Source organism: Eublepharis macularius, chromosome 2 (genome assembly GCF_028583425.1).
Source record: "Eublepharis macularius isolate TG4126 chromosome 2, MPM_Emac_v1.0, whole genome shotgun sequence".
In the NCBI taxonomy this organism is placed as follows: domain Eukaryota; kingdom Metazoa; phylum Chordata; class Lepidosauria; order Squamata; family Eublepharidae; genus Eublepharis; species Eublepharis macularius.
The window spans coordinates 77,770,465-77,798,447 of NC_072791.1; the positions used below are offsets into that span (position 1 = coordinate 77,770,465).

Here is a 27,983-nt window from a genome sequence, read left to right on the forward strand (position 1 = left end):
AAGTGAGGAACTGACACATCCCCAAATTCTCTGTGAATATAGCCAGCAACTCAGGACAGGATATTTTCTCTTATGCATAACACAGTGAAAGGCCCTCCCTTTTCAACAGTTTTTATTTTGCTTAGAATTCATTAAAAGGAATCTTTGTGCCTGATATAGACATGTGAAGGCTTGGTGGAGACAGAAAAATCTGGGCGGGGGGGGGGGGGGAGACAGGTTTTTCCCAGTGGAAAAACTGAATTTTTTTTAGGGAGCATTGAAAAAATTCCCATGAGAAGAGTCCAGTATTTTCAGGGTTATAAAGTTAAATTTGCTGTCTAAATAGTTGGCAAGCCTACCTATTGCGACTATATGTGACTGTTTCTGTCCAGGCAATATACTTCCTTTTTGTTATTACAAAAATTGTTTTCTGAATCCACTTTTTCTCATGTCTCTGACAGCAAAAATTAAAATATGCTAAGGTAGCATTGAGTACAGCAGTTTGCAACTGTCTTTCAGGTACGTAGGTATATTTGCAACTATGCTCATAGAAAACTATAGTTTCAAATTCCATAAATATTCCAGTTAGTTCATGTGTCAACTAGGTTGTATGTAATGCATGTTATCTTGTTAATGCTTCAAAACAAGTTGTGGGGGTTGAAAGGAAACTATGGCTGATTCCGCACACGTTGGATAATGCACTTTCAGTGCACTTTATCAATCGTTTGAGGTGGAGTTTTTGTTCTGCACACAAAAAAATCCATTCCAAATGATCTATAAAGAGGATTGGAAGTGCATTATCCAACGTGTGCGGAATCACTCTAAGTATTGTATATGTTTCAGTTTTTCCTGTGTTTCCAGAAATTCTGCATCTCCAACTGGGCATCCTTTGCAGAGGACGTTTTCAGAGGAGGCAGGTACAATTGCCAGTGGTGATCAGATTTGTAGATTTCTGGATGCAATTAAATGACCAGACCCAAACTAGCAAAGTATTTTCTTTGGTGAATGTTCTTGAAGAAAAGTCAGCATACTTCGTAACGAGGAGTCATGGCTATATGTTTATAATAGTGCTGTTTTAAAGTATTTTGTGACTTGACTAGAGCCTTTGAGATATGATGACACAGAAAGCTAAACAGTTTATATGAACTGCTGATTTGAGAATGGCCTGTTTAAAATTAAAAGAGAAATTTTTTAGAGAAATGGTTTTCTCTAAATACGATCTTGACATTCAACAGTGATTACGATTTTTTTAGTCTTGAGTACGGATAAAGACAAATTTTTGCAGTAATAATATTTTTCTAGAGTTAATGGGGCTTATGGCCTTGATTGTTAACAGAGTGCTAACAATTTTGTTTTTACATCTGAGTATCCTGTTAATTTGAAATACATCTCCAAATCACCTTTCAGGTGTATTAAAGGCTCTCTTCAGTTACAAACATCTGCAGGCAAATGTTTCCACTCTGCTCTGTTGTGTGATCCCAAGTCACTTTGGTGCATGAGTCTGTGAGTATTTTAACCATTTTAGAAAGTGTACAGCATGAATCTTTCACAACTAGTTTGCATTTTCCTTCCAAAGTATGAAAGAACCAAGTGGCTCTTCTCAACGTTGTGGGATTGTGCTTCTGGAAAAGCAGGTCTTATACCACTGAGGGAGAGAAAGAGAACTTAACTGTATTCTGAATGTGCATAGCTAATGAGGCCTGGCTCTTTGGTAATATGAAGGAAATAAGATCTAGAGGCAAACGTGACTGAAGTATTCACAGGTACCAACACTCTGTGCAGAAAGGGGGTGGGGGGCAGTGGGGCCAGTTGGCATGGACCTACGATTTTCAGGGGGCTTACTCCAAGAAAGTTAAGGGCCATCCTTTAGCACTAAATTAACATTGCCCTCCCCCTGCCCCAATTAGGGTGGGGGGAGGGCAGGGCAACGGAACCCGCACTGGGGCCAGATCAGGCTGCTGCAGACTGGGAGTGCTGCTGGGGAGGCAGCAGGCGCCCTGGTGCACTCCTGCACCCGGAAGCTGCAGGTGGGGGAGTCCTGCCAGGAGTGACTCGCCTTTTATCCCTGCTAGGGATGCACTAGTGCACCTGCAGTCCAGGATAAGAGGTGAGTTGTCAGGAACATGGCTCCCCTTTTTTAGGTATAGATGTTGAACTTGAGATTGGGCAATGTTTTTCCAAATATCGTAATCACATTACACATTTTTCTGTCATTACCAGCAACTGCAGCTTCTAATGAGGGGAGCTTTAGTGTTCTAAAATTAATTAAGTCATACGTTCGGTCCACAATGGTGCAAGAATGTTTGAATGGTTTAGCTGTTTTGAACATCACCAGTGACAAGGCAAAGTTACTTGATTTTTCTGATGTTTATTCATGAATTTTCCCAAAGAAAAGCATTTCTAAATGTAAAGAAGTGATGCCCATTTCTGATCTGAAATTCTCAATACAAAATGTATTTGATACTTCTCAATACAGTACTTTTAGTATCTTTTTAGTATTACATACATCTTGAATAAAATTTCTTGCCATTACTTTTTTTTTATAAATCATTCTGTAGAAATCTTTCATTTTGTCATTAATGAGATGTAGTTAAGGAGTATTTTATCATATAGTTTAAGAATAAATGGTTTAATTTCTTGTAAGTGATCGTGATTTTGTTCCAAACAAGCGGCTTCTTAGCCATTACAGTTCTATTTGTTTTATTCTGTTCTGTTACTTGTAAGTATATCATACACAAAATGTACATGTATATATCAATACATAAACCATATGTATATAGCATTGATTACAAAAGTACTTGAAAAATATAGTTTGAAATGGGGCCTGCATTTCCCATTTGGGCCAGGCCTATATCCAGCTCTATGAGGCCATGCCTCCACTGTTTTTAATCAGAATTGTTTTTGGTCATGCAGTGGAGGAATCCATGTGTATGTAAGGTGCCATCAAGTCACAGCCAATTTATGGTAACCCTTAGGATTTTCAAGGCAAGAGATGAACAGAGGTTGTTTGCCATTGCCTGTCCTGTTTAGCAACTACATACTTCCTTGATGGCCTCCCATCCAAGTACTAACCATACCCTGCTTAGCTTATGAGATTGGGCTAGCCTGGGCCATCCAGGTCAAGATGGTGACATCCATAATCAGATGAAAGTCTGACGTTTGTAGAAAAATCTGAAATTAAAAAAACATTGTGGGTTTTTAATAGAATAATAGAAGCAGTGCCTGTAGCTTTAAGAAATAAATGCCCTCAGCGGCCATTGCTAGGCAACCAGATTACCAGCCTTCAGGTCAGTAAAAAGCAACAGGAGGGCCCTTTCCAGGGCAGGTTTGGCCTCTGAGGAAGGACTCCTCGTGGTCAATCCCAACAGCAACCACAAGACAACTCATTACCCACCCAACTTGTATGATTCACCCAGACCTAGCTGCTTGCTGCTGTTCAAAAGCAGCCTCCACATGAAAGGAAGTGTGGAGTAATTGTTAGAGTTCCAGGCTACGAAGTGGGAGATCCAGGTTTGAATCCCCAGTCTGCCCTAGAAGCTTACTTGGTGATCTTGGGCCATTCACATACTCTAAGCCTAACCTACTTCACAGGTTTGTTGTAAAGATAAATTGGAAGAGGGGAGAATGATGTAAGTTGCTTTGGGTGTCCATTGTGGGAAATGAAGTAAATAATAAAAATAGTTGAAGATGGGAGACAGATAAAAGGTTGGTTGGCTGGTAGGTTGGAAGGAGACACAGAAATGGGGAAATGTGAGGATACGGGGATTGCCAGGAGGAAGAAAAGAGGAAATAGAGTGAGGAGGAGGAGACGGGGGAAATGAAGTGCCTCAGAAAAGTCTTTGCAGGTTCTTCACAGTGCAACTTGCCCAGACCAGCCTGGCAGCCAGAACCATGCAGAATTTATTTGATTTAATTATTCCACAGAGAAACATAGTAGAGAGAGTTTCAGGTGGGTAGCCATGTTGGTCTGCAGTAGAAGAGCAGAGTTCAAGTCCAGTAGCAGCTTAAAGACAAACAAGATTCTCCAGGGTATAAGCATTCAAGAGTCAAGCTGTTACCCCTAATCTCCGTGTGTGTGTGTGTGGGGGGGGGGGAATTAACATTAAAGGAGACGTAGCAAGAGGGTGTAACTTAGGGATCTCCACCAATGTATACCAAGATTGTTCCCTTAGAGAACTCTCAAATAAGCAGGCAGATACACTACTGAAAAGGTTTCTTTTATTGACAGAAATAAAAGGTGGGCAAACTGAAAGCACACACAGCATAACTAGAAAACAGGGAGGAAAAGGGGAGAGCTATTCAGGGTAGGGTGATATTTACCCATCCCAGAGAGGGGGAAGGTCCTTGGAAACAGCAGCAAAATGACCAGTGCTTCAAGGAAGAGAAGGGAGGGCTCAGACATAATATGATGGTGCATGGATGAGTCCCAGAACACACACACATACAGAGCATGTGGCTGAGGGAGTCTAATTATAAGACAAAACATGTCCTGGGATGAAACTGACGACTTGCCTGAAAGACAATGGCTTGATGACTTGTCCGGAGGTTGGAACAGCAAGTTAGGAGAGGCTCAATGGCTCTACCTGAGCTAGACAAAAGGTGTGAATGGGGCTTGATGACCCAGCAATTCTTGGATGGGTGGAGTCACTAGGTTTGCTGAATAGCTCTGATTAGTAAAGGTGGGTTGAAGAAGAGAGGAAGGTTATTGGTGAGATTAGCCAAGAGCTCTTGGGAGACCTCTTTGTTCTACATATGTGTCACTCTCCGGGGTGTCAGCTACCCAGACATCCTGTTACATTACATTCTGGTAATTTTCCATCTCCAAGTGGGCTCGGAACCATTCTGTCTTGCTAGGCAGTGCCATATGCTCATGGCATATGAGGAAGGGGTTTATGATATTCCATATCCACAAACTACCCTTTTCATTATGAGGGAGGGGTCTGACTGCTAATAAAGCTCCCTTTGTCTGATATTGATGAAGGGAAGTTGACTGTCAAAAGCTCATGCTTTTGTTGGTCTTTCAGGTGCTACTGGACTTGAATCTTGCTCTTCACTGTGGAGAGAGTTTAAGTTGCCGGAGTTCATATAACATCTCTTCAGAACGTATATGAGAATACTGGCCCTTCTTGCATAATCTACCAAAGCACATTACTGTTTGAGAAAAATACATGAAGGTGTTTATTTTAGTTAAAATACTCCCATTTTGAGCAACTCGGTATGTGCCATATTAATGTCAGGTGAGTGTTGATTATCCTAGGAAGGAAAAGGTAATGTGATCACAATAGCCTGGATCCACGCCTTTTCAAAACAGTGTAAATTCAGAGAAGAGATATTTTTGCCACATCTTCTTTAGCTCTTTGTTCCTGTCCCCCAAAGCATTGCTACTGCAAGTCTGAGTACCATCAGAATAGAAGTGTAACATGGTGGAGGGGCCAGTCTACAGTTCAAATAGGAATTTGGCAGAAGTCACTGCCATATATTTTTGCCCAAATAGAGCAAGCTCTACAAACATTAAACACTAATATGTATAAGGTCTCAATTTCTTTCTTGCTGAAGCCCTTTCCCCTGCTATGTTGCATATTGTTGTAGAAGAGCCTGAAGACCTTCAGTAGGAACTTGGGATAGGGTGTACGAAATTGTGGAAGGTGGCAAAAATCCCTTTCCTTAACTCACTCAATTCATGAAATTAATTCTTATTTTTCTTCAGAACTTGTTCTTGATACCACAAACAGCACATCATACTGGTGGCAGCCACTCTGCTGTTATTTGGGTGCCATGGCATCATATTTAAGTTAATAGATCCTTTGGCAGCTCAAACTGTGCATGGAACTATATTTCCCCGTGTGAGGTTATTAAGGCAGAGAAGAAAATAAATCACATTTCAAAGTGGTGCTTACATTAGAATAACTGTCATGTATAAGTGCTAGCATGGAAAAAGAAACTACTCAGAATAGGAAATAGAGAAACACTTACAAGAATCATAGTGCTGAAATATAAGTTTAATAGTTTTCTTGAAGAATTTAAAGACCATGTAAACAACAGATTTGCAATGCTAAGTTTACTTGATCATGAACCAGAAGAACTATAGGCTGAAACCAGAGATATTATCAAGGAAGAATGTGCAAAGACTATTCCTGTAGCTAAAAGAAAGGAGAAGCTTAAATGGATGACTGAGGAAACTTTTAAAATTGCTACAGACAAACCAGAAGAAAAAGCAAAAGGTGACAGAAATAGTCAGAATTCTAAATGCAGCTTTTCAGCAACTTCCACACAGAGACAAAGAAATCTATTATAATAACCAGTGCAAAGAAATAGGAGAGAGCAACGAAAAAGGAAGAACGAGATCTGTTCCACAAGAACCAGGAAATCAAAGGAAAGTTCAAACCATGGCTTGGGGTGCTAAAAGATCAACATGGAACTACAGTATCTGATCAGGACAAAATAAAGGAAAGATGGAAACAGTACACTGAAGAAAAATACATAAGAGGTGGAAGGATGACACATAACCTTTGAAGAAGAATCTTTTGACGACGAACCAGAAGTGAAGGCTGCACTCAAAGCAGTTGGAAGAAACAAAGCACCTGGAGTACATGGGAAACTAAATCCATCAAAATCTTTTTTTTTTTTAAGATTTTATTTTTTATTAGCTACATTGCCTAACAATACTGAGGGAAAGAAAGGGGGCAGGGGAAGGAAAGAAAAAAAACAGCAACATATAACAACACTACACTACACATAATGCTTTCCCTTCATACTGCCATTATTAAAGAATTAAAACTGTGTATGATATTGATGGAGTGGTTGACCTTGCAAAATACAAATTACAATTCAAATTAAGTCTCCCCCCCCCCCCTGGGCCTCGGGCGCAATTCTCTCTGAGCAACTGCAGCCGCAGTGCTCGTTTCCTCCCCCCCCCCTTCAGACTTCGCCTTTTCTTCTTGCTTGGTGTCTTGCTGAAATTCTTGATTTTTATCCTCAAAATTCCTTAGTTGATCTTCTGATGTTATCTTGTAAGCTTGATCTTTGTAACTGAACCAGATACCTTCCGGAAATAACCATTTGTACTTTATTCCACGTTCCCTCAGAAGAGCTGCGAGCTTTTTATACTTAAATCTTCTTTTCCGAACTAAAAATGGGACGTCCTTCAGTATCTTGACTTTATTACCCAGAAAGTCCAGATCCGCATTGTATGAGTTGTATAGGATAGTGTCTCGGATCCTTTTAGATGAAAAATCGATGATGATCTCGCGAGGCAGCGGACGCTTCGTTGCATATTTTGAAGAAGCCCGACGGACTTCCAAAATGGTGCTTTTTACCTCTTCTTTAGTTGCCTTCGCGGGTGTCGCCAATAGTTCCGAGGCCAGACCCCATAAATTCTCATTTTCCTCCTCTTTCACGTTCTGGAGGCGCAAAATTGTCTGTGTTCGTTCCACTTGTAGCCCGATCAGCTGGTTCTCCACCAGCTTTAACTCTTTATTCGTTACCCTCACGAGTGACGCATTTTCCAGGGTAGACTTCTCTGCCCCCCCCGCTGCTTCCTTAATGGTTTTCACTTCGCTCTCAATTAAGCCCACCCTTTGATCTGTTTCATTCAGCTTGTCAACAAAGGGCTTTATGGCTTCGATAACCGACCTCTTCACCAAGTCCTCGAGCGACTCTCCTTTCCCCTGCAGGGCAGCCGAAATTGACTTGCCCAAAGCGGGACTCTGCTTTTTCGCTGCCATTTTAGGGGGGGGGGACCGCTGACCAAATTCTGAAACTCAGTGAGGGGGAAGAACGAGCCTTCTTAGCTTCAGATCCCCCCACTCCTTCACGTGCGCTTGTAATAACAGAAGGGATTCGCTTACTTACAGGTTTCCGCCTAGTTCTGCTCTTTGCCGTTTTCCATGGCCCGGTAGCACTCAAGGTGCCGCGCACGTCTGCCGGCCTCCATAGGGACAAACGGGCAATTTACCCCCCGCATCGATTTCAGGGGGCTCTTCCCGCTGCGTCCCGGACCCTGCCTCCCTCACTGGGAGTCCTGGGGGCTAATCTTCGCAGATCAGCCGCCCAGTCAGGCTGCTCGGGCGCTTCCTCCCGGACCTGCAGAGAGGAGCGTCCGACATGGCCGAGAAAACGAAACCGAATCAAATCCATCAAAATCTTAACAAGAATCTGTCAACAAATATGGAAAATAAAACAATGGCCCACAGATTGGAAATGTTCATTCTACATTCCAGTTTCCAAAAAAGGGGATGCCAAAGAGTACAGCAGCTATCAGACTGTTGCATTAATTTCCCATGCAAGCAAAGTGATGCTCAAAATTCTACAGCAAAGACTCTTACTGTATGTGAAATGAGAAATGCCAGATGTTCAGTCTGGATTCAGAAAAGGAAGAAGCACTAGATTACATTGCAAATTTATGTTAGCTAATGGATCATACCAAAGAATTTCAGAAGAAAATCAGAGTATGTTTTATAGATTAAAGAAAAGCTTTTGACTGCATGGATCATAAAAAGTTATGGTTAGTGTTTAAAAAAATGGGTGTGCCACAATATCTGATTGTGTTGATGTGCAACCTGTACTCTGAACAAGAGGTTACTGTTAAAACAGAATATGAGGAAACAGAATGGTTTCCGGTTAGCAAAGTGTCAGACAAGGATGCATATTATCTCCCTACTTGTTCAACCTCTATGCAGAGCATATCATAAAGAAAGCTCTATCAGATTTAGAAGTGGAGTAAAAATCAGTGGAAGGAACATTAATAATCTGAGATATGCAGATGACAACATATTACTAGCAGAAAACAGTGAAGACTTCGAACAACTACTGATGAAGGTCAAAGGAGAAAGCACCAAAGCAGGATTATGAACAGCAAGTTGACAAAAGTAATGACTACTGAGGAATTACACAATTTTGAAGTTGACAATGAGGAAACTGAAATTCTTCAAGATTTTCTGTTTATTAGCTCAATCATCAACCAAAAGGGAGACTGCAACCAAGAAATCAGAAGAAGATTGAGATTTGGAAGTGCAGATGTCTCTCTGTGGACCAAAATCAAGATAATCCAAACTCTGGTATTCTCCATCACTACGTATGGATGTGAAAGTTGAACAATAAAGAAAGCTGAGAGGAAGAAAATCGATTCATTTGAAATGTGGTGCAGGAGGAGAGTTTTGCAGAAACCATGGACAGCCAAAAAGACAAATAAGTAGATTCTAGATCAAACCAGCCTCAATTCTCCCTAGAAGCTAAAATGATAAAACTGAGGCTATCGTACTTTGGTCGCATCATGAGAAGACCAGACTCTCTGGAAAAGTCAATAAAGTTAGGAAAAGTGGAAGGCAGTAGGAAAAGAAGAAGACCCAAAGCAAGGTGGCTTGACTCAATAAAAGAGGCTACATCCTCCAGTTAGCAAGATCTGAGCAAGTCGATTAATGATGGGACGTTTTGGAGGTCTTTCATTCATAGGGTTGCCATAGTTCAGAGGCGACTTGACAGCACATAACAGGCAGAATAGGAAGTGAAAGAGGCAGAAGAGGCTAGGAGGGAGACAAGTGAATTTAAATTAAATAGGGATCCATGTGTTAGATAGGCATGAAAGCTCATATTTGGGTTAGTATGGAATTGTTCAAGTGTACTATTGAGCTTGGGCATGATATGAAAAATGATTGACATAAAGAAATTTGAAATTAGACTGCCTCTTATGGTTTGTGTTTAGATAGAATAAAGTCACGTCTCTCTTTACAGCATAGAATACTTGGGCTCTCCATGGTAAATATGGAGAAGTCAACTAGAACAGATTTATTGAACAGGTTTTCAGAATAGTTCTGTTGTGCTAATGTGATAAAATTGGAATTCAGAGTAGATAAAAGAGGAGAAAACGTCACCTGTATTTATTTACATCCATTTATCAAGATGTGTATGTTTGTTCTCATTTTAAAATGCTATTGTTCATATTTTTTTATATTTTCTAGCATGCCCATTGAGCCAGAAGTTTCAGAAGGCTCAGCTTTGTTTAGAAGTGGATTTGTGAAATTTGCAGACGCCTCCAACTTGGTTGTACTCCAGATTTTAATAACAGAATGCAATACTTAAGACTAAAGTAGTCTTGTTGAAGATTTTGCTCAGAAACAAATTTGTTAGTTTGCCACATACAGTTTAAGCTAGAGTACAGTAAACCCAACCTATAGCAGAAAACATCTTTCCTCAAACCAAGGACTCTAAAAAATTTCTATTACTTACTGCCTTACTAAAACTTACTGCCTCATGCTGACAAGTTTTGAGCAGAGAACTTGGGAGTCTGAAACTAGTTTGTGTTCCTTCTGCTCTGTTGCACACAGCTATCTTCATAGATCTGACACTGTTTATCTGACAGTGCACTCAGTACTGCTTCGCTAGGGAAAATTGCACAAAACAAGCCCAGTACATCAGCATTTTCATTGTGTATTGAGTAGTCTCCCTCTTCACATGGTCACATCCCCTTTTTAATCCTGGTCCCCATGTTACTTTCCCAGTCCAACCTGTTTTTGTGGTGTCTATAGCTGGTTTCCCCAAGCTTGTATTTTTGTGGCTTCAGTGTGTATGTTGTGTGTGTGTATCAGTGTGTTAAAATCTATACAAATTCACTGGCAGTGTTCAGCCGGTTTGGCAGAATAGTGGTCTAGCATTAGTGGTTTGTGGTAAGCAATGGCTGCTTTTAAATTGGATTTCCTCCCAGAAATGATGGTGGATCACTGTTCCTTGAATGCCAGCCCTATGTAAGTACTGTTTGTTTTCATAGCTTGATTACAGATACACTGACTGACTTGAACTTGTTCTTTCGTTTGTGGATTTGGTGAATGTTTTGTTTAATATTAATAGTTGAACGGGGCGAGCAAAAGAAGAATGGAAGATGCAAGTTCTTCAAAATATTGCTTCCCAAAAGATGCGTACAGTACTAGGAACAAATACTTCGTAAAGCATAGAATCTAAGTTTTCCTTCAAATGTTAAATTCTATTATATATAGAACTGACTTAAAATGGTATGTCTTGATTCTGATAATTTTAATGACTGTATATTTGTTTTGTATTTTCTAAAGAGAGACACTCTGTTGGCTGTCATTAAGAACATTAACTTACAATACAGATTTTCTCTAAATCTGACAAATTTCTGTCATCCAGGAGGGGGTGTCAATTTGTGCAGTTTAACTGGTACATTTTTAACATATCAGAAATGCAACATCACATAAGCAATTTTCTGCTGAAGCTCAAGCAGAATAAAATGTACTGATCAGAATTTAAATAGAACTGAGTAAATACAGGTATCCATCAATTTTCACATATACGTTTTATTAAGTTATGGTATTGGCTTCATAGAAATAAACTCTTTTCTGATAAATACCAGAAACTGTTGAAACATATAATAGTGACTGAAGCATACATTCCTACCTGCTTTCCAAAGTTTCTTGAAAATGACAAGTCATTATTGGGATCCTAAACAGTTAGTTGGGTCCTTCAGGAAAAGTTATCAGAAGGAATTGATGAAGTGAATATCCCATCTCCTCTAGCATCCCTAAAATCCTATGTTTAGATTTGAGGACCATCATAATCGCAATGCAATGTGCGGTGGGGGAGGGGTGCAATGAGGATTGAGCAAAATAGCTGTCTTTTTGTACTGGCTTAGAGCTCTCTCTGCCTACCTCAGTGTAATGCATAGGGGCTGCTGGAGAAAGAGGGTGGTATGAAAGATCCACTCTGCCAACTCCTGCCATGAGGTTTCTATAGGATCCAGCCCACTGATAGAAGTTGTAATTCAGCAGAAGTTCAACTATTTCCCATTGTCATCTGTGAAAGGCAGAGGACCTCTGCCTTTCCAGAATAAATAATCTGCTTCGGCTGCGCTGTTAATATATGTTCACTGTATAATTGGAAGTAAGTGGAAGTAAACCTCAGTAATTTCAGTAGAAGAACCAGTGGTACAGGTTGGTGTGTCAGACTAGGATCTGAGAGACTCCAGTTCGAATCCCCACTTTGCTATAGATGTTTGCTGGCTGTCCTTGCACCCATAACACACTCCTAGACTATCCAACTTCACAGTTAATATAAAGATAAAATGGAGGTCACCTTGAATTCCCATTGATGAGAAAGGTGGGGTGTAAATGAAGTAAGTAAATGAGAATACCTAGGACTGGGCAGAATTTACGTAGGCTCACCATATAACTTTTAATGTTAATAAGTCCCATGATCTTCTCCCCCAAGTAAATTATTTACTCCTAGCTGATTTTTAAGCTTCAAGTTAAATGAAAATAAGAGAACAGCTTCCTGTTGGAAAAAGTCAGTATAATACTACATGAAAACATTATGCATTAATTTTTTTGTATGTTAACGTTAAAGTACAGTTTTACTGAACCATACACACCAGGGGCCTAGCAATACAATAATCTTCTAAGCCTTCGAACACTTTCTGAAATAGCCTTTCTCTTTTTCCCTGAAAATTTATCTTTTTATAATAATTGTATGCTTTTCCAGACCTCCTTGAGGTGGTCCACAACTAAAATATTAAAATAAAACCAACCAAGACAATAAAAGCATGGCAAATCATGCCAAGTAGATAAAACAAATTAATAAAATAAATAAAAGCAAGTCAATAAATACAAGCCAGGTCGTAAATCAGTCAGTCAAAAATGATACTGGTAAAACAGTCAGGATATTGAATTGGATGTCATCAATATGCAGATGACACCCACCTTTATGTCTCGCTATCCAAGTCACCTTGTGATACAGTAAAGGTTTTGTGGTATTTCCTGACAGCTGTGGTCAAATGGTTAAAAGAAAACAAATTGAAACTGAACCCAGACAAGATGAAGTGATGCTGGTTGGGAAGGTAGAGATCTTGAAAGACATTGTGCTTCCCACTTTTGATGGGTTTCAGCTGACCCTTGCAGACTCTATTAAAAGCCTAGGTGTGCTGATAGAGAAGCAGGTTAATGTAGGTGCAAAAAAGGCTTTCTTCCAACTCAATCTAGCCTGGAAAGAGGTTAGTCCTCTACCTTGACACTGCCACCATAATGTCAAGACTTGACTACGCTAAGCAGGGTGGATTTGATTTAAATCAAACTGATTTAAATCACGATTTAAATCACTAGTCATTAAGGCTTGATTTAAATCATAGTTTTCTACATAAAGACTAATTCTTGCTGGTATAACTTTAATATGCAAGTAGATGCCTGCCTTACCGATAGGTAAAGGAACTTCATTAAAGTATTCCCAAACTGGGTCTCTTTTACAGCCTGCTGCCATTATAGGTTTTTTCCTCCAAGGAAAGAATGTGATAAACCTCAGGTCATACATACAAAAGATCCAAAGACTTGTGCAGTATTGTGCTCAAAAAGTTTCACTTTCATTTTGTACTGCTTGCCCCTCTTTCCTCACACTTAGTTTCTTCTTGTGCAGATCTATTCCACTCCAAACAATCAGAAAAATATTGTTTCTATTCACTGAACTTCTTGAAACTTAGCACTGGAGGGGTTGATTCTGTCTTCATTGGTTTGTAGAGCAATAGGATTAAGGTCTTTTTCTCAACTCTGTTCATGTTATAACATTTTTGCTGTGAAGAAGAGGCATGTGATCTCTGCTGAGCTGACACAAGTTCAGTTTTGAGAACTGCAAAACCAAGCATCTGTGATAATATCTTGTAGGCAGAGAAACTGCCCAATAATCTTACAAAAACCTCTGGAAGAGTATGACATTGTGAATGGATTAATGGAATTTATTTACCAAAAAAATTAAACATATACAGCCTTATTCTACATAATTAAAAACTAATCTTTATTTCATGATGGAATAACCTTTGGATGGTAATATATTTTCCTCAAAAAGCATTTTATTTTAAAAAATCCGATTTAAATAAAAAAAATCCAATTTTTTTGATTTTTTAAAAAAAATCATTTATTTTTATCCACCCTGACGCTAAGGCACTCTGTATAGATCTGCTCTCAAAGTCAATTCAGAGGCTCCCAGTCAGTATGGGAAGCGACAGGTCATTTATTTTCAGTAGCTTGGTGGAACGGGCATAATACTCCTATTCTGGAGTCACTCTGTTGGCTACCTATCAGCTACCAGGCTTGATTCAAGTTATTGGCTGTCTCATACAGAGTCCTTCATGGCCTTGGCACCTTGTATCTGATTGCCTCTGTACCTGTGCTCCACCACGGCAGCTTCATTCGTTTGAACAAAGTCTTCTGCAGGTGCCACCCTGCAAATGGGCAAAATCAACAGCTGTCCAAATATGTGCATTCCCTTTTGTGACACCCACCTTATAGAATGGCCTACCTGATAAGATGAGGAGGGCCCCCACTCTCCTGGCTTTCTGTAAACATATACATAAATAAGAGCAAACATAAAATAGCTAGGAAAGATGGAATGCTTTAGTTTTGGCTGATGCCTAAAGGAAAATAAGGTAGCCTTCAGGCGAGCCTCAAGGAGGTAGGCATTCCAAAGGCAAGGTTCCTCTATGTAAAAAAAAAATGGTTGGTTGGTTGGTTGCTACCTGCCCTATCTCTGCAGGAAGGGTCACAGAGAGCAGCACTTGAAAAGGGGATATTAACTGATGGGCTGGACAGTGCACAAGGAGGTAGTTCTTCAAGTACCCCAGCTCCAAGCAGTTCAGGGCCTTAAGGAGAGAAGGTTGACATTCCCTTTCGTGGCTTGTACCACCTAAGACACGTTTTCTCTTTTTGAGTGAGAACCCTTGCCTTACAAAGTATTTCACTAATTCCAAATGTGCTAGCATGAAAAAGTCTGAAAAACTGGGGCATTTTGAGGAGCACAGGCATAATACAACATTTTTGAGATTTTTAAAGAAAAATGTACATAATTTTAGTATGATGTGGTTCATGATAATACATTATTAAAGAGTTCCATGTTTTCAGTTACAAAGTTTACAACTTACAAAGTTACAAATTTTAACTTAAAATTAAAACATACTGTTTTTCAAACCTGTTGTAACTTTGTGAGAGGCTTCCTGTCCAAATAATAGTTTCTTTTGTTTAATACAGAATTTGCTTTCCCCCATCAATTTTTATTTTTTCCTATCTCACAGCTAGCAAAAATTAATTATACATGTGCTTGTAGCATAGGGTGCAGCAGTTTGCAACTCTTTCTCAAGTTTTGAGTATGCTTACAGTTTTTCTTACAGAATGTGCAGATATTTATATTTTTATACTATAAATATGCCAAATAGTATGGTTTTGTGTGTTCACTAAGTTATAAGTGATGCATTTTACATTGTTAAATCAGTAAAAGAAGTTTAGGTTTCATAGGAAAGTAAGTATTGCACATATAATTTCATTTTTCCCCAAAAAAGCAGGGGGCAGGTGTATTTTTCCCATGTGGCTTCAGAATTTCCAATAATTTTACATTTCTAGTTGGGCAGCACTCCCAAGCTATAAAACTGGTCCTTCAGAGGGAGTTTAATGCCTTCTAGGACAGGCTGACTCCTCAGTCCTTGAGTGGCTTTGTCACTAACCAACAGTACCTCAGTCTTGTATGGACTGAGCTTCAGCGTATTGGCCCTTTTCCATTCTGTAAAATCAGTAATGATGTACAAGCTTGTAATTCACCCCAGGGGGTGAATTTCACAGCCTTTGAGCAGCTACAGAAAAAAGCACGCTATTACATCCTGAGTGATTCTGTACATGTTGGATAATGCACTTTCAATGCACTTTATCAATCGTTTGAGGTGGTTTTTTTGTCCCACACATGAAAACATCCGTTCCAAATGATCTATAAAGAGGATTGGAAGTGCATTATCTAACGTGCAGAATCGCTCCCTGTTGCAATTCTAATTTCTTTCAAAGGGAAATTTGAAATGTATCTTCTGGGGGGAGGGGATAACATCACATAATTAAAATCCAGTTCTGTAGTGGTGGACATGGCTGACTTATGGCAACCCCTTTTGGGGTTTTCAAGGCAAGAGACTAACAGAGGTGGTTTGCCATTGCCTGCCTCTGCAAACTCTGGTATTGGAGGTTTTCCACCAAAGCCAATCCTGAGCTCTGCAAAAAACAACAAAAACAAAAGGAGGGATTTCACTTCCAAACTTGTACACAAGAAAAAGGAAAAGAAGTGAAAAATCACATTCACAAATTATTTATGCTTGTCGTAATTCACATTAACAAGGTCCACACTGTCTACCAATTCCCAACATACAATAATAAAGTTCACAATATATACTGTTTACAAAGTTTCCAACATGTACAGTTTCCAAAGTCCTGAAAGGAATCGCTCATATATTGCAATATCCAAAAATTCAGTCAATAACAAAGTACAATCCAAAGCAGCAAGGTACCATTGCTGTACATAAATGTACAAACCGTTACTTGTTTTGCTTGAAGAACGTCTCCAGTTTAATTTTTTTTAAATTTCCCTTCGGCACTTCCGCCCTAACTTCCAAGGCAAAGTTCATGCTGTACGGTTTGTACATTTTGGCCTGAGGAAAGACGATTCGGTCTGAAACGAGCGGAGAGACATTGCCGGCTCATGCTCGTTGCCATCCTTAGCAAACGGAGTTTTGCTTCACTGCAAATGGTGCCTTGCTGCTCTGGATTATACTTTGCCATCCTTAGCAAACGGAATGGTACCTTGCTGCTTTGGATTGTACTTTGTTATTGACTGAATTTTTGGATATTGCAATATATGAGCGATTCCTTTCAGGACTTTGGAAACTGTACATGTTGGAAACTTTGTAAACAGTATATATTGTGAACTTTATTATTGTATGTTGGGAATTGGTAGACAGTGTGGACCTTGTTAATGTGAATTACGACAAGCATAAATAATTTGTGAATGTGATTTTTCACTTCTTTTCCTTTTTCTTGAATCCTGAGCTCTGACCAGAATGGGCTTGCCTGGACTAGCAAAGTCAGGACAAAATCTGTTTATATTCAGTTTTAAATTCTTGTTTTTAATTACCCTGTTGTGAGTTTCCATATTACTTGAATTGGAATGATCCTGATGTTCTGTTCCTTTAGGTGTGAAACTGTGTGATTGAAATAATTGCGCGTGATCCAAGATAATATGGAGACCATATAGATTCAGTTAAGAGTCCTGATAATTCTCAGAGTATTTCATGAAGTTGGAATCTGAGTTGGGGATTGTCAGCAAACAGGGAATTAATGTTTGTTGTATTTGCAGTAAAAATCTATATTTCTAAGAAGAATGTTGTCACTGTTTTTCTCAATGAATGAAAGGCTTGGGAACATCTTTTTCTCTTGAGTTAAATGCAGCATAACTACACTGCTTCTGTAGAACAGGGTCAGTTTATGGTAGAGTCACAAAAAAGTCCATGAAATTTACTAACCTACAAACCAAATGTGTTATTGTACCTGCCTAACACAAACCTGTGTTAATCAGCAAAGTACAGGGTCAAATTAGACAAGGCCAATGGGAGTTCTGCTATCATGCCTTTGTAAATATATGAGTGGCCTCAGTTCTGATCAGAACTATAATACAATGGGGGTTAATCCTCTCCCCCGCTCCCGTGAAGCTTTCTTGACATGATGTACCCCCATGGAGGTGTTTGCTTTGTTGGGACAATCATGCAGGCATCCTGTATGATTTCCCTAGTGAGATAAATATTGACTCCATTTCACTGTTTTAGGTTGTGAAAATAGCATGCAAGGAAAGAAGCTCTAATAGCAGAATAAGATATTAGAGTTCTACAGTGGTAGAGTAAACTGTAATTGTCCACAGGCTCAGTTAATTTTATTTATTTAGTGTCATTTATAATCTGCCTTTTTCTCTGAGACTCAAGACGTGTTACACAGTATGAGTCAGTATAGTCAATATCAAAGATGTTTGATAAAAACATGTATATACACGCAAATTTGCAGACTCAAAAAGAACAGCAGAAATCCAATAAAGAGCAGAAGAAATATTGAAACAAAGCATAAGAAATTCCATGACAGGCATCTTAAACAACATAGGAACTACCCAGTAGGATCATACTTACAGCAATAGTAGTAAAGACTGTGGTCCCCCCTTTTACTGATGGATTTTGTGAGACTGCTTCCGTTCAGTGCACCTCTCCTACCTGTGTAAAAAGCCCTCTTGAATAATATAACTTTGCATCATTTGTGGAAGGCCAGGAGAGTGGGAGCTTTCCTAACCTCCTCAGGTAGACCGTTTTATAAGGTGCGGACCACCACAGAGAATGCACATGTATGGGCAGCTGTTGTTTTTGTCCATGTGCAAGGTAACACCTACAGAAGGCCCTATTCAGATGAGCAAAGCTGCTATGATGGAATATAGAGAGATGGTTCAGTAGATATAATGGACCAAGGCCATGAAGAGCATTGTAGATGATAGCCAATACCTTGAATTGAACTCGGTAACTGATAGGGAGGCAATGGAACGACTGTAGAATGGGATGAATATTCATGGTCCTTCTAGCTCCCAATAATAGCTGAGCTGCAGCATTTTGCACAAATTGAAGATTCTGAGTTAACTTAAAGGGGAGACCTACGTACAGTGCATTACAGTAGTCAAGTCTTAATGTTTACCGTGGCATAGATCCAGGTGGCCAGATTGGCCATGTCAAGGTAGGGAGGGGGCCATCTTCCAGGCTAGACTTTCTGGAAAGCAATTTTTTGCAGCGGCCTTAATTTGCTTTTCTAACAGTAGCTCCGAATCCAGTATAACCCTTAGGATCTTAACTGAGCCTGCAAGGATCAGATGAATTCCATCAAAAGTGAGAAGTACAGTGTCCTTCAAGCTCTGTCCTCCCAACCAGCAATGCAAATTCTACTTCTGTCTCTTCATCCAAGCCTTGTTCTTTCTGCTTTTCCTAGAAGCTAGAAAATACGGCCAACGGGAGACCATATAGCTTTGGATTTATTGTTCAAGGGGAAAGCGTTGCAATGCATGTGATTTATGTATTTAATTATTTTGATTGGAAGTAAGACCTCAGACAGACCTTGCTAAACAATAATTCTACATAACATCTGGTAGGGTGAACTTAGAGAACTGATGTGGAGAACTTGGAAATGTGTGTGACTTTTTCATTTACAATATCTTCTTGAAAAATAAACTTCATTTGAACTTAAAATGAATATCTACAGAATTACAATACTTAAGAATATGCTCAGAAGCAGCTGGGTTTATTTTAAAGCAAGGATATATACCAAACGTTTGCTATTTCCAAATATAATTTCTCTTTTGCACTAAATGATTTATCCTGTAATAATAGACATTCTTTATCCAAGGTTCTAACTTTTCTGGAAGAATAGTACAAAACAAGTCTAGAAGAAGACAATCCAAATATCACACACAATCACATACCCTCCTCAGTTTTTCTGTGAAGATTTCTTCTATTTTTTTCTCTATGGATTTCTTAAACATATTGTTTTTGTAATAAAATTTGAAATTTTAGTATCCTTCTTAAAGGATAATTTTTCAAGGTACAGCCAAGGAGGAGATACATTAGCTTTTTTTCATTACCTTGTGCAGCTCAAAGAAAATGAATGGCACACTGGATCACCCTGATCAACCAGACATCGATGCCATCAAGATGTTTGTGGGTCAGGTCCCGCGGAGTTGGTCTGAGAAGGACCTGCGCGAACTATTCGAACAATATGGTGCCGTCTATGAAATTAATGTCCTGCGAGACAGGAGCCAAAATCCTCCTCAGAGTAAAGGTGAGATTTCTTTTTTATTAAAAGTTTTCCACAGTGTATATTGTCTTTTGTTCACATTGAAATAAATACAGGTTTGCTTGCACACAAATATAAACTTTGGCTCTTGCTATCTTGGTCTTCATAACATAAGTTCTATGATCTCCTCCATGTTACTTTATATGGAATAGTATCAAGAAAATACATGGTGACTTTTAGGGCTATTGAACACATTAGACAGGAGCAAACTTGAGTTTGCCACCAAGAATCCCGTTAACAGAGCTGCAGCCAAAGTTGACTTGTATCTACACATTATGTATATTTTGGAGCATGTCTTTGTTGAATTCACTGATTGTATTTTTAAATGTACACTTAAAAGCTTGATGTATGAAGTGGCTCTTATTCTTGAAATAACTTTTATAGTGCCCCACCGTTTTGGTATCTGGTAGATAGAACATACAGAAAAAAACCTGTCTACTTAAGAGCCAGTAAAGCATCTGCAAGAGTACCTTTTGTTCTAACTTAGTTCAGGCTGCCAAAAAGCTGCTGGAGAATGTGCAGGCTCTTGACCTGTCATTCTTTCTAGTTTTTGATCAGACCAGGAGGTAAATTACTATTGGAAAAAGCTTGCCCTTAAAATTGCTAAATGTATCTATTGAGTTAAGAATGAAGTATGGGAACTGTTAATTACAGAAGAGCAGGGCTCATTTGGAGCCGGAACGCACAGGAACGGCGTTCCGGAAGGTCTAAAAAGAGGTCAGGTGGGTTTTGGCCCCGCCCACGTGATTCTTTTCCCTCCGAGTGCAAGCAGAGTGGTGCTGGCCTGGGCTCCAAAGGAAGGCAAGGTGCTTGGATTAATTCTGCTGTGCATTTCTGCTTTCATTTCTGACTGGGTGGGGTTGGGGGGAGGGAGAGAAAATGAACGAGTGGTGCTGGGCTCCAAAGGAAGGCAAGGTGCTTGGATTAATTCTGCTGTGTTCTTTTGCTTTCATTTCTGACTGGGGGGGGGAATGAATGCTGGGTGGTGCTGAACTCCAATGGAACACAAGTTGCTTGGAATTCATGCCGCTTTATTTTCATTTGTGACTCGAGAGAGTGAGTGAGTGGGTGCAAGCAGGGCTGGCTCTCCAGAGGAGAATAAGCTGCTTTGAGTTCATTCTGCTTTAAGGAAATGCCTGGAGACTTTTGCAGGAAGGGGCTTGAGGGGTGGATGTTGCCTTCTGACACACTTCCGGTGATGTCAGGGGCTGTGGCATATGCTAATGAGCTATGCTAATAAGTTCCTGCAGTTCTTTTTCTAGGAAATGACCCTTGCAGAAGAGTATTGGTTAAATTACATGTTCTAGAATGAGCAGAATGAGGTGCAGAGTTCTAAGGTGGTAGAGTGGATTGTGTGCCCCTTTAGGAAAAGGATGTGTTTTAAAAATGTTCTCCCATGTTTTTTTTAAAAAACCTGCTCTTTGTGAGAAAGAATAATATTTTAAAATGTGGGGTACTTGAAGCCTCTAAGTTTGTTTTGCTGCTTCAGTCTGCCACGTATGTAGAACAGGTCTAACTGTTAGATGTCCAAATTGAGGGTAATCTTAACTATGGGTATGCGCGCTGCCCAAAAATCCAGAATTTCCAGTATCCTGAAGCAGCAAGCCACTTCGAGATTCTAGTATTTAGTTTACTTCACTATATTCTGTAAAGATTTGGAGCATACTGAAGTGAGGGGGAGCATGGCGGCCATTCGAGGGGCAGGAAGGGCCTTCTCCACCTCCTCTGCTGTTGTACGGCCCCGCAGGGCTGCAGGAAGGGCCGGAGCTGCCTCCGCTGGTCCTTTCTGCTTCCCAAATGGCTGCTGTGGTGGCCATTTGAGGGGTGGGAGGGACTTTCTGTCTCCTCTGCCACTGTGTGGCCCTGCAGGGCGGCGGGAAGGACCGGAGCCACCGCCACCTCCTCCAAGCTCGCAGGGCGACGGAGAAGTCTGGAGCTGCCTCCTCCGGCCCTTCTTGCCCCTCAAACGGCTGCCACAGTGGCCATTTGAGGGGCAGGAAGGGCCTTCTCCGCCTCCTCTGCTACTGCGTGGCCCTGCAGGGCAGTGGGGAGGGCTGGAGCTGCTGCTGCGCCGCCACCTCTGGGCCCACAGAGCAGTTGGGAAGGCCAGATCCGGTGGCGCGCAGCCCCATGGTACCAAGGAAGGTCGGAGCTGCCGCCATTCTGCTACCTCCGTGGCTACAGCTGCCTGCTGGGAAGTCAGGAAGGCTGAAGCCACAGTAAGTGGGGGGGTGGGGAGGTTGGGGCTGGGGCTGGGGCTGGGGGGGCTTGAGATGTTTAAAGGGCCCTGTGCTTGCAAGTAGCAGGAAAGGGGCCCTTTAAACTTCAGCTGTCAGACGGGTGAGATCCCCGTGCCTGCCAGCTGAAGTTTAAAGGGACCTGCTGCTTGCAAGAGGCAGGGAAAGGGCCCTTTAAACTCAGGCCATGAAGCTTCCTGAAGCAACCCAAATGCTTCAGAAAGCTTTGATTCAGGATTTCTGTATTGAGGCTAGCAGATCGGGTCCGATTCAGGTATTTTACCAGAATCGGAAACCCGAAGCGCACACCCCTAATCTTAACATGAAACCACGTTTTAAGAAAAGTTTTTAATTTTTCTTGAATACTTATATTCCGTGACAAAATAACTCTTAAAATGTGTATTCTAAGTTATAGCATTATGTTATTTTCTGTGAGTTTGCTGGCTGCTGGTTGGTCCAAATACTGCAAACTGATTGTTTTGATTCTTCAACAGGTACCTAGCATTCAAAGTAAAATATATTCTGGGTTAGTTACTCATAACTAGGCTAAAACATATTAAATACATTTGTTCTGGTAGGAATCTTACCCAAAAAAGTTTCATAGGTTTCATGCAATAACTTTTCAGTTATCAGGTATTAGGAAAGCAACTTTTTATATGTTGTAGATTTTTTTTTATTAAGCCCTCATGTTGCAACTGGTATGTTTGCTTTATAGGGTGCTGTTTTGTTACATTTTATACTCGTAAAGCTGCACTAGAAGCACAGAATGCTCTTCATAACATGAAGATTCTCCCAGGGGTAAGAAAACGAGCATTCACTTTCAGATCTATTCTGTTTTCTGTTGTGTCTTTTGGAGGTGGATGTATGGAATCTTTTGGTTCTACTGACACAAACTCAGCCTTTCTTTTTTCCTCTGCATCAGTTTATAATCCAATATTTAGAAAGATAAGTGCTGCAAAATTATCTGGGGGTTTTGTGAAGTAGTATGTAGAGAGTATTTATATATCCTAATCACTTTCTTTTGGTCATAGATGCACCATCCTATCCAAATGAAGCCAGCTGACAGTGAGAAGAATAATGGTATGTGTGTGCAGAAAAGCTTTCTTTGAGCAAGATCAGCCTGTTAAGCTCAGACAAAGGGACTTTCCACTTAAGAAATAGTATTTTCCAGCATTTATGTGGGTTCCAAGGCATCTCATATTACTTCTTAAAAAAATTTCTTTATTGCATTTCTAATCTGCTCCGCCCCACAAACAGGCTCAGAGCGGAGCACAACATACGTAATATAACACAACATATTAATTTAAAACCAGATAAAACATCAGTAAAATCAAGACTACAGTTTCTAAAAGGCAGCAGCACACATACTTTTGCCTACTGAATAGTTCCTGCCACTTTGAACTTTAGTTTATGACATTTATATCCTGTTCTTCCATCCAAAAATGATCTTCAACAAAGTATATAACAATTTAAACCATTAAATATAATTTTAAAACATTAAATAAAATATAAAAATTATATAGCCAAAAAAGCATGTAAACCAAGTTAACATGAGCAGATTTTCATCCCTTGTCTTTGAAAAACATAATCTCAGTTAAATGAGAATCAAGACATTCCTTTTTTGGAAAGGAGTTCTATGGCTTTGACATTGCTATAGAAAAGGTTCAGTTTTAGATGTAGCAGGGGCTGTTCTGAAAGCATTTCTCTCTCCCCCTCCCAACCCTGTTTAAACTAGCTCCCCCTCCCCGCCGCCACTGCCTCCTCTTCACCCGTTGCCAGGGAGACAGGGAGTCTCTCCATCTCCCTGGCGTTGGGTCAGCGGTGCTGCCTTCACCTGCTGCTGACAGGGCCAGGGAACTCCCTGTTCCCGTCAGCAGCAGGTGAATGGAGTGCTGGGCAGGGAGGTGCAGGCTTAAGCGTACGGTGGTGGCGGCGGCAGACTGCTGCACCTGGTGCAAGAGGGGTGGGTAGAATCTCCTCATCCCTCTCACACCAGGACAGCAGGCACCACTGGGCTGCTGCACCTGGTGCAAGAGGGGCAGGGAGAATCTCCTCATCCCTCTTGCACCAGGAGAGCGGGCGCTGCCAGGCTGCTGCACCCGGTGCAGCATTGGGTGTGATAAGTCCAGTGGCTCTGGCTCCGGCGCGGTGCTGCCCCTGATGAGCAGCTGATTCGGTGCTTTAAATGCCTCTTTCCGTGCCCCTGCGCAGCAGCACGGAAAGGGGCATTTTAAGCCCGCAGCCGGCACTCAGCTGCTTGTTGCGGAAGCCCCCGACGAACAGCTGATTCAGAGGTTTAAATGCCCCCTTCTGTGCCTTTACACAGCGGCACGGAAATGGGCATTTAAACAAATAGCTTCGGGAATCTTTGATTCTGGGTTTCCAAAACAGACCCGTCATGCTGGGACCGTTTCGGATATCCCTAATCTTTGCAAATTGGGTCCGATTCGGGTATTTTTCCCAAATCGAAAATCCGAATTGCACATCCCTATTGTTAACTTATCTCTGCAGAATTTCAATTCTTACCCCCAGTATCCAAAAACCATTTATGGAAGAGGTAGAACTGGAATCCAGAAGGTGCTGCTTTGGAGGGAGTAGCAAAGAGAGCTGCTGTGGCGGGGGGGGGGGAGTAAAGAGAACCTCACATCTGACTTCACAGGGAGGGTCAAATGTCTCAGCAGAAAAGGACTTCTCCCATGAGATATCCACGAGTCTCACTGGAACTGGCTGGGACACTTTGCTATGATGACAGCAACACCTAGAAGTTAGCTAGAAGGTAGCCTCTCCTTGCGAGACATCTTCTGGAGGTGTCCCTCTGCCCCAGCTTCACAGGGGTGGTGGTGAAGAGATTATGGTGGCTGATACTGTGGACCACACAGCAGGATGTTTGTTGGCTGCCTGTTGTATATCCCTAATTTATACAAAGATACTTCATTCTAAAACGTAGTATTCATATTTTCCATGTTGGAAAATTCTTCTGCTATTGTAAAAATCCCCCTCTGTTAAAGCAGAAGTAAAATATTGATGGTAATAGGACTGCTGTCAATTTCTTAAGTGGAAGTTAATGTATTTAATGTTGTTTTTGCATTGTAGGCTCCTTAAACTTCTTGTTAATTGTCAGTCTTCTGAGTAGTCCTACATGGTACTGTGCATGTACGACCTACAGATCAGTAGGTTCTGTAGCTTTAAATCTGTGAAGAGGGGTGTCTTCTCCCTGAGCGTGTGCTATTTCCCACCCTAATAGCTCTCGTGCTCTGGCTGAGGAGACGTCCCTACCCTTGGTTTCTCTTTTGCTGCTGGTTGGAGAAGAACGTCATAGCAAGCTTGTCAATCTCAGGCTTTTCCCAGGTCATTGCTGTGGCAGATCTGCAGAAAGAAAGGAGAAAAAGTGTGAGAGATCCACAGTGGATAAAGACTGACTCAAGAAGTACACACAATGCAGCACTAAAATAACCAGAAGAGAAAGGCCTTTCCTCTGTCTTCTGTGTTTTGGAGAAGGAAATAATGTTGGGGCATGTAAGTCCTACCAGGTCAAAAGAGCCTTCTCCAGCTCCAGTAGCCCAGCAGTGAAATCCTCTGCCTTAGCGTACTTTAAGGATCATTCAGGCCTGATGAAATCGACTGCCCTGAACCCAAGTGCCACAGGAACTTCAGATCCAACCCCACCCAGTCAGATCCAACCAAGTTCTGGATCCAGGGACCCATGGAAACTGATGTTGAGGGCCCCTTCTTTGACTTCAGCTGGGTCTCATTTGAATCTACACCCCAAGAGGTCAGCTCATAGTGCTTTGGAGCCCCCCACAAAGAAGGCAATGATGAAATCAAGAGGCTTCGACAAGCGTAAGTCTGCTTATCATTAGAAGAACATCGAACCTGAGCAGGTATTGGAAGACGTCAAGATCGTAGAAGTCCCCCACACACTCCATGAGCTCAATCTAGGTCACCCTTGCTATATTCCTCAAAGGAAGAGGGAGAGTTGGTTTGCTCTCAGTCAGATCAGACTCCTTGGTGTTATAGGTGTACACATCATTAGGAATGCTGTGCTCATAGGTGCCCAACATGGTACCCTTACAGCATGCCTCCACTAGTTGGCACTGACTGTGGTGACATCTATTGCCTGGAGTCAATCAGATCAATTCCAGATCCAGTGCAGGTGAAGACCTATTGACACTCCTCATGCAAGATTCCACCTCGGTCTTCAATGGCATTTAATCTTTTGGTGTTGGAAGTAGAGATGGGAACTATAGATTGGATCCCTAATATCCCATCGGGTCCATTCCTCGATGAGTTCATGAGAGACAGGGAGACAATATCATTGACATATGACTTCAAATTATATTCCAGGCAAATGCTGTGGATCCTGTTTCATCAACAGGTCCCAAACTGAAGGATAGAAACCTTCAACATCTGTATTTGGGAAACTCCTCCAACATCGCTTTACCTATGATTGAGGGATTCGTTGAGTTGATGTCTGCCTTGTGCAAAAAGCTGCAAAAGAGAGAGTCACAAGAAAACCAGTAACCAAAACAAAAATCGTGACCAACTAACTAGCACGTCAGTAAAGAATATTCAAACCAACCAATTGTTACAATATTTCAACATACATTTTATGAATGGTATTCAGTGTAACCAGTTAAGCACACACACAACAACCTTGCCACGGCTGCTGCAAAATGCAGTACAGTCAATTGAATTCAAACGGGGGGGGGGGTATCTCACATAAAGTGCATGGTGCCAATATTACCATTTATACAATCCATCATACTGGTAAAGTGCAAATGCTACAGTATATACAGTTCATAAAGCACAATGTGCCACCCCACTATCATGAAATTACATAAAGGATCTGCAAAGCAAGCAGTTCGTGGATGTCAGCGAGGGGAAAGCGGTCCAGTCAAGGACGTGCCATCTGACGATTGAACCGGTTCCTGGACAGAAGACCATTTCGGACCTTTTTCAAAGACGGCAAGATGTAGTGCAAACAAAAGCTGACGTGATCATTACTCCGTTCCTATAAAATTAAAAGAGGCAACAACAATCCAGTTGAGCCGAGCTGAAAAATCGGGAGGCTCTTTTGACTTCAACTAAAAAGAGCAGTGGGACTGACATTAAATTACACTCCCCTTTCTTATGAGATAAAGACGGTTATTAACAAGTACTGGGATTTAGTGAAAGATATTCCAGGTTGCAAAGAGCCACTGGTAGTAGCGTTCCGCAGGACCTGTAATATTAGGGATCTCCTGATACGATCGGAATTTGTATCTACTCCAAAGTCAGTCTCCTGTCACTTACCTTCGGGACACTACAGCTGCGGGGGCTGCAAAGTGTGCCCATTAGTATTGAGTGAACAGGAGTTTCATGGGCTGGCCATAAAGACAACTCGTGGCTTTTCAAATTGTAATACACAAAATGTGGTATACCTGATTAGGTGCAGCTGCAGGCAGTTATACATTGGGAGCACCACACGCCATGTGAAACAACATATATTAGAACATCAATCACGCATACGCAATGGTGTGGTAGAGGCTCCTCTTGTTAGCCACTTTTTAGAGGTGGGCCACTCTTATAAGGACTTGAAATATACGGTCCTATATGTCTCCAAATTAAAATCATCGGAGGCCACTCCTATTGATATACATAGGAAGGAAACCTTTTGGATACACAGATTACGTTCACTAGTTCCAACAGGACTCAATATCAGTAATGACTTCTCATGTTACCTATAATGGAGGGCCGGCCATCGGTATGTTCCTGTAAGAGAATCTCATAAAGGATTCTTCGGTGTTTGTATAAAAAGCCTTGTGATTGTTGTTTTGCACACGCACTTTATTATGATTTCCTTGTTGAGGGTGATGTGCTGACGTGAATGAAAAATTGTCATCTTATTATGTAAGTATGGGCTCCTAGTTTTTAATAGAGAATGAATGATAGTAGAGGCCTTATTACTGTATTGTTGTTGCCTCTTAATTTTATAGGAATGGAGTAATGATCACGTCAGCTTTTGTTTGCACTACATCTTGCCGTCTTTGAAAAAGGTCCGAAACGGTCTTCTGTCCAGGAACCGGTCCAACCGTCAGATGGCATGTCCTTGATTGGA

General features: G+C 41.0%; 1 protein-coding gene across 4 annotated transcripts in view; it reads left to right on the forward strand.

Moving 5' to 3' along the window:
- Window positions 1-27,983, forward strand: part of CELF1 (CUGBP Elav-like family member 1) — a 74,961-nt gene that overhangs the window by 10,778 nt on the left and 36,200 nt on the right. For all 4 annotated transcript variants that reach the window (XM_054972552.1, XM_054972553.1, XM_054972554.1 and 1 more), the window contains exons 2-4: window positions 19,447-19,634; window positions 22,602-22,684; window positions 22,918-22,966. In XM_054972552.1, the coding sequence (XP_054828527.1) occupies window positions 19,457-19,634; window positions 22,602-22,684; window positions 22,918-22,966 (310 nt within the window). In that variant the 5' untranslated portion in view covers window positions 19,447-19,456. The remainder of the gene's footprint in view (window positions 1-19,446; window positions 19,635-22,601; window positions 22,685-22,917; window positions 22,967-27,983) is intronic.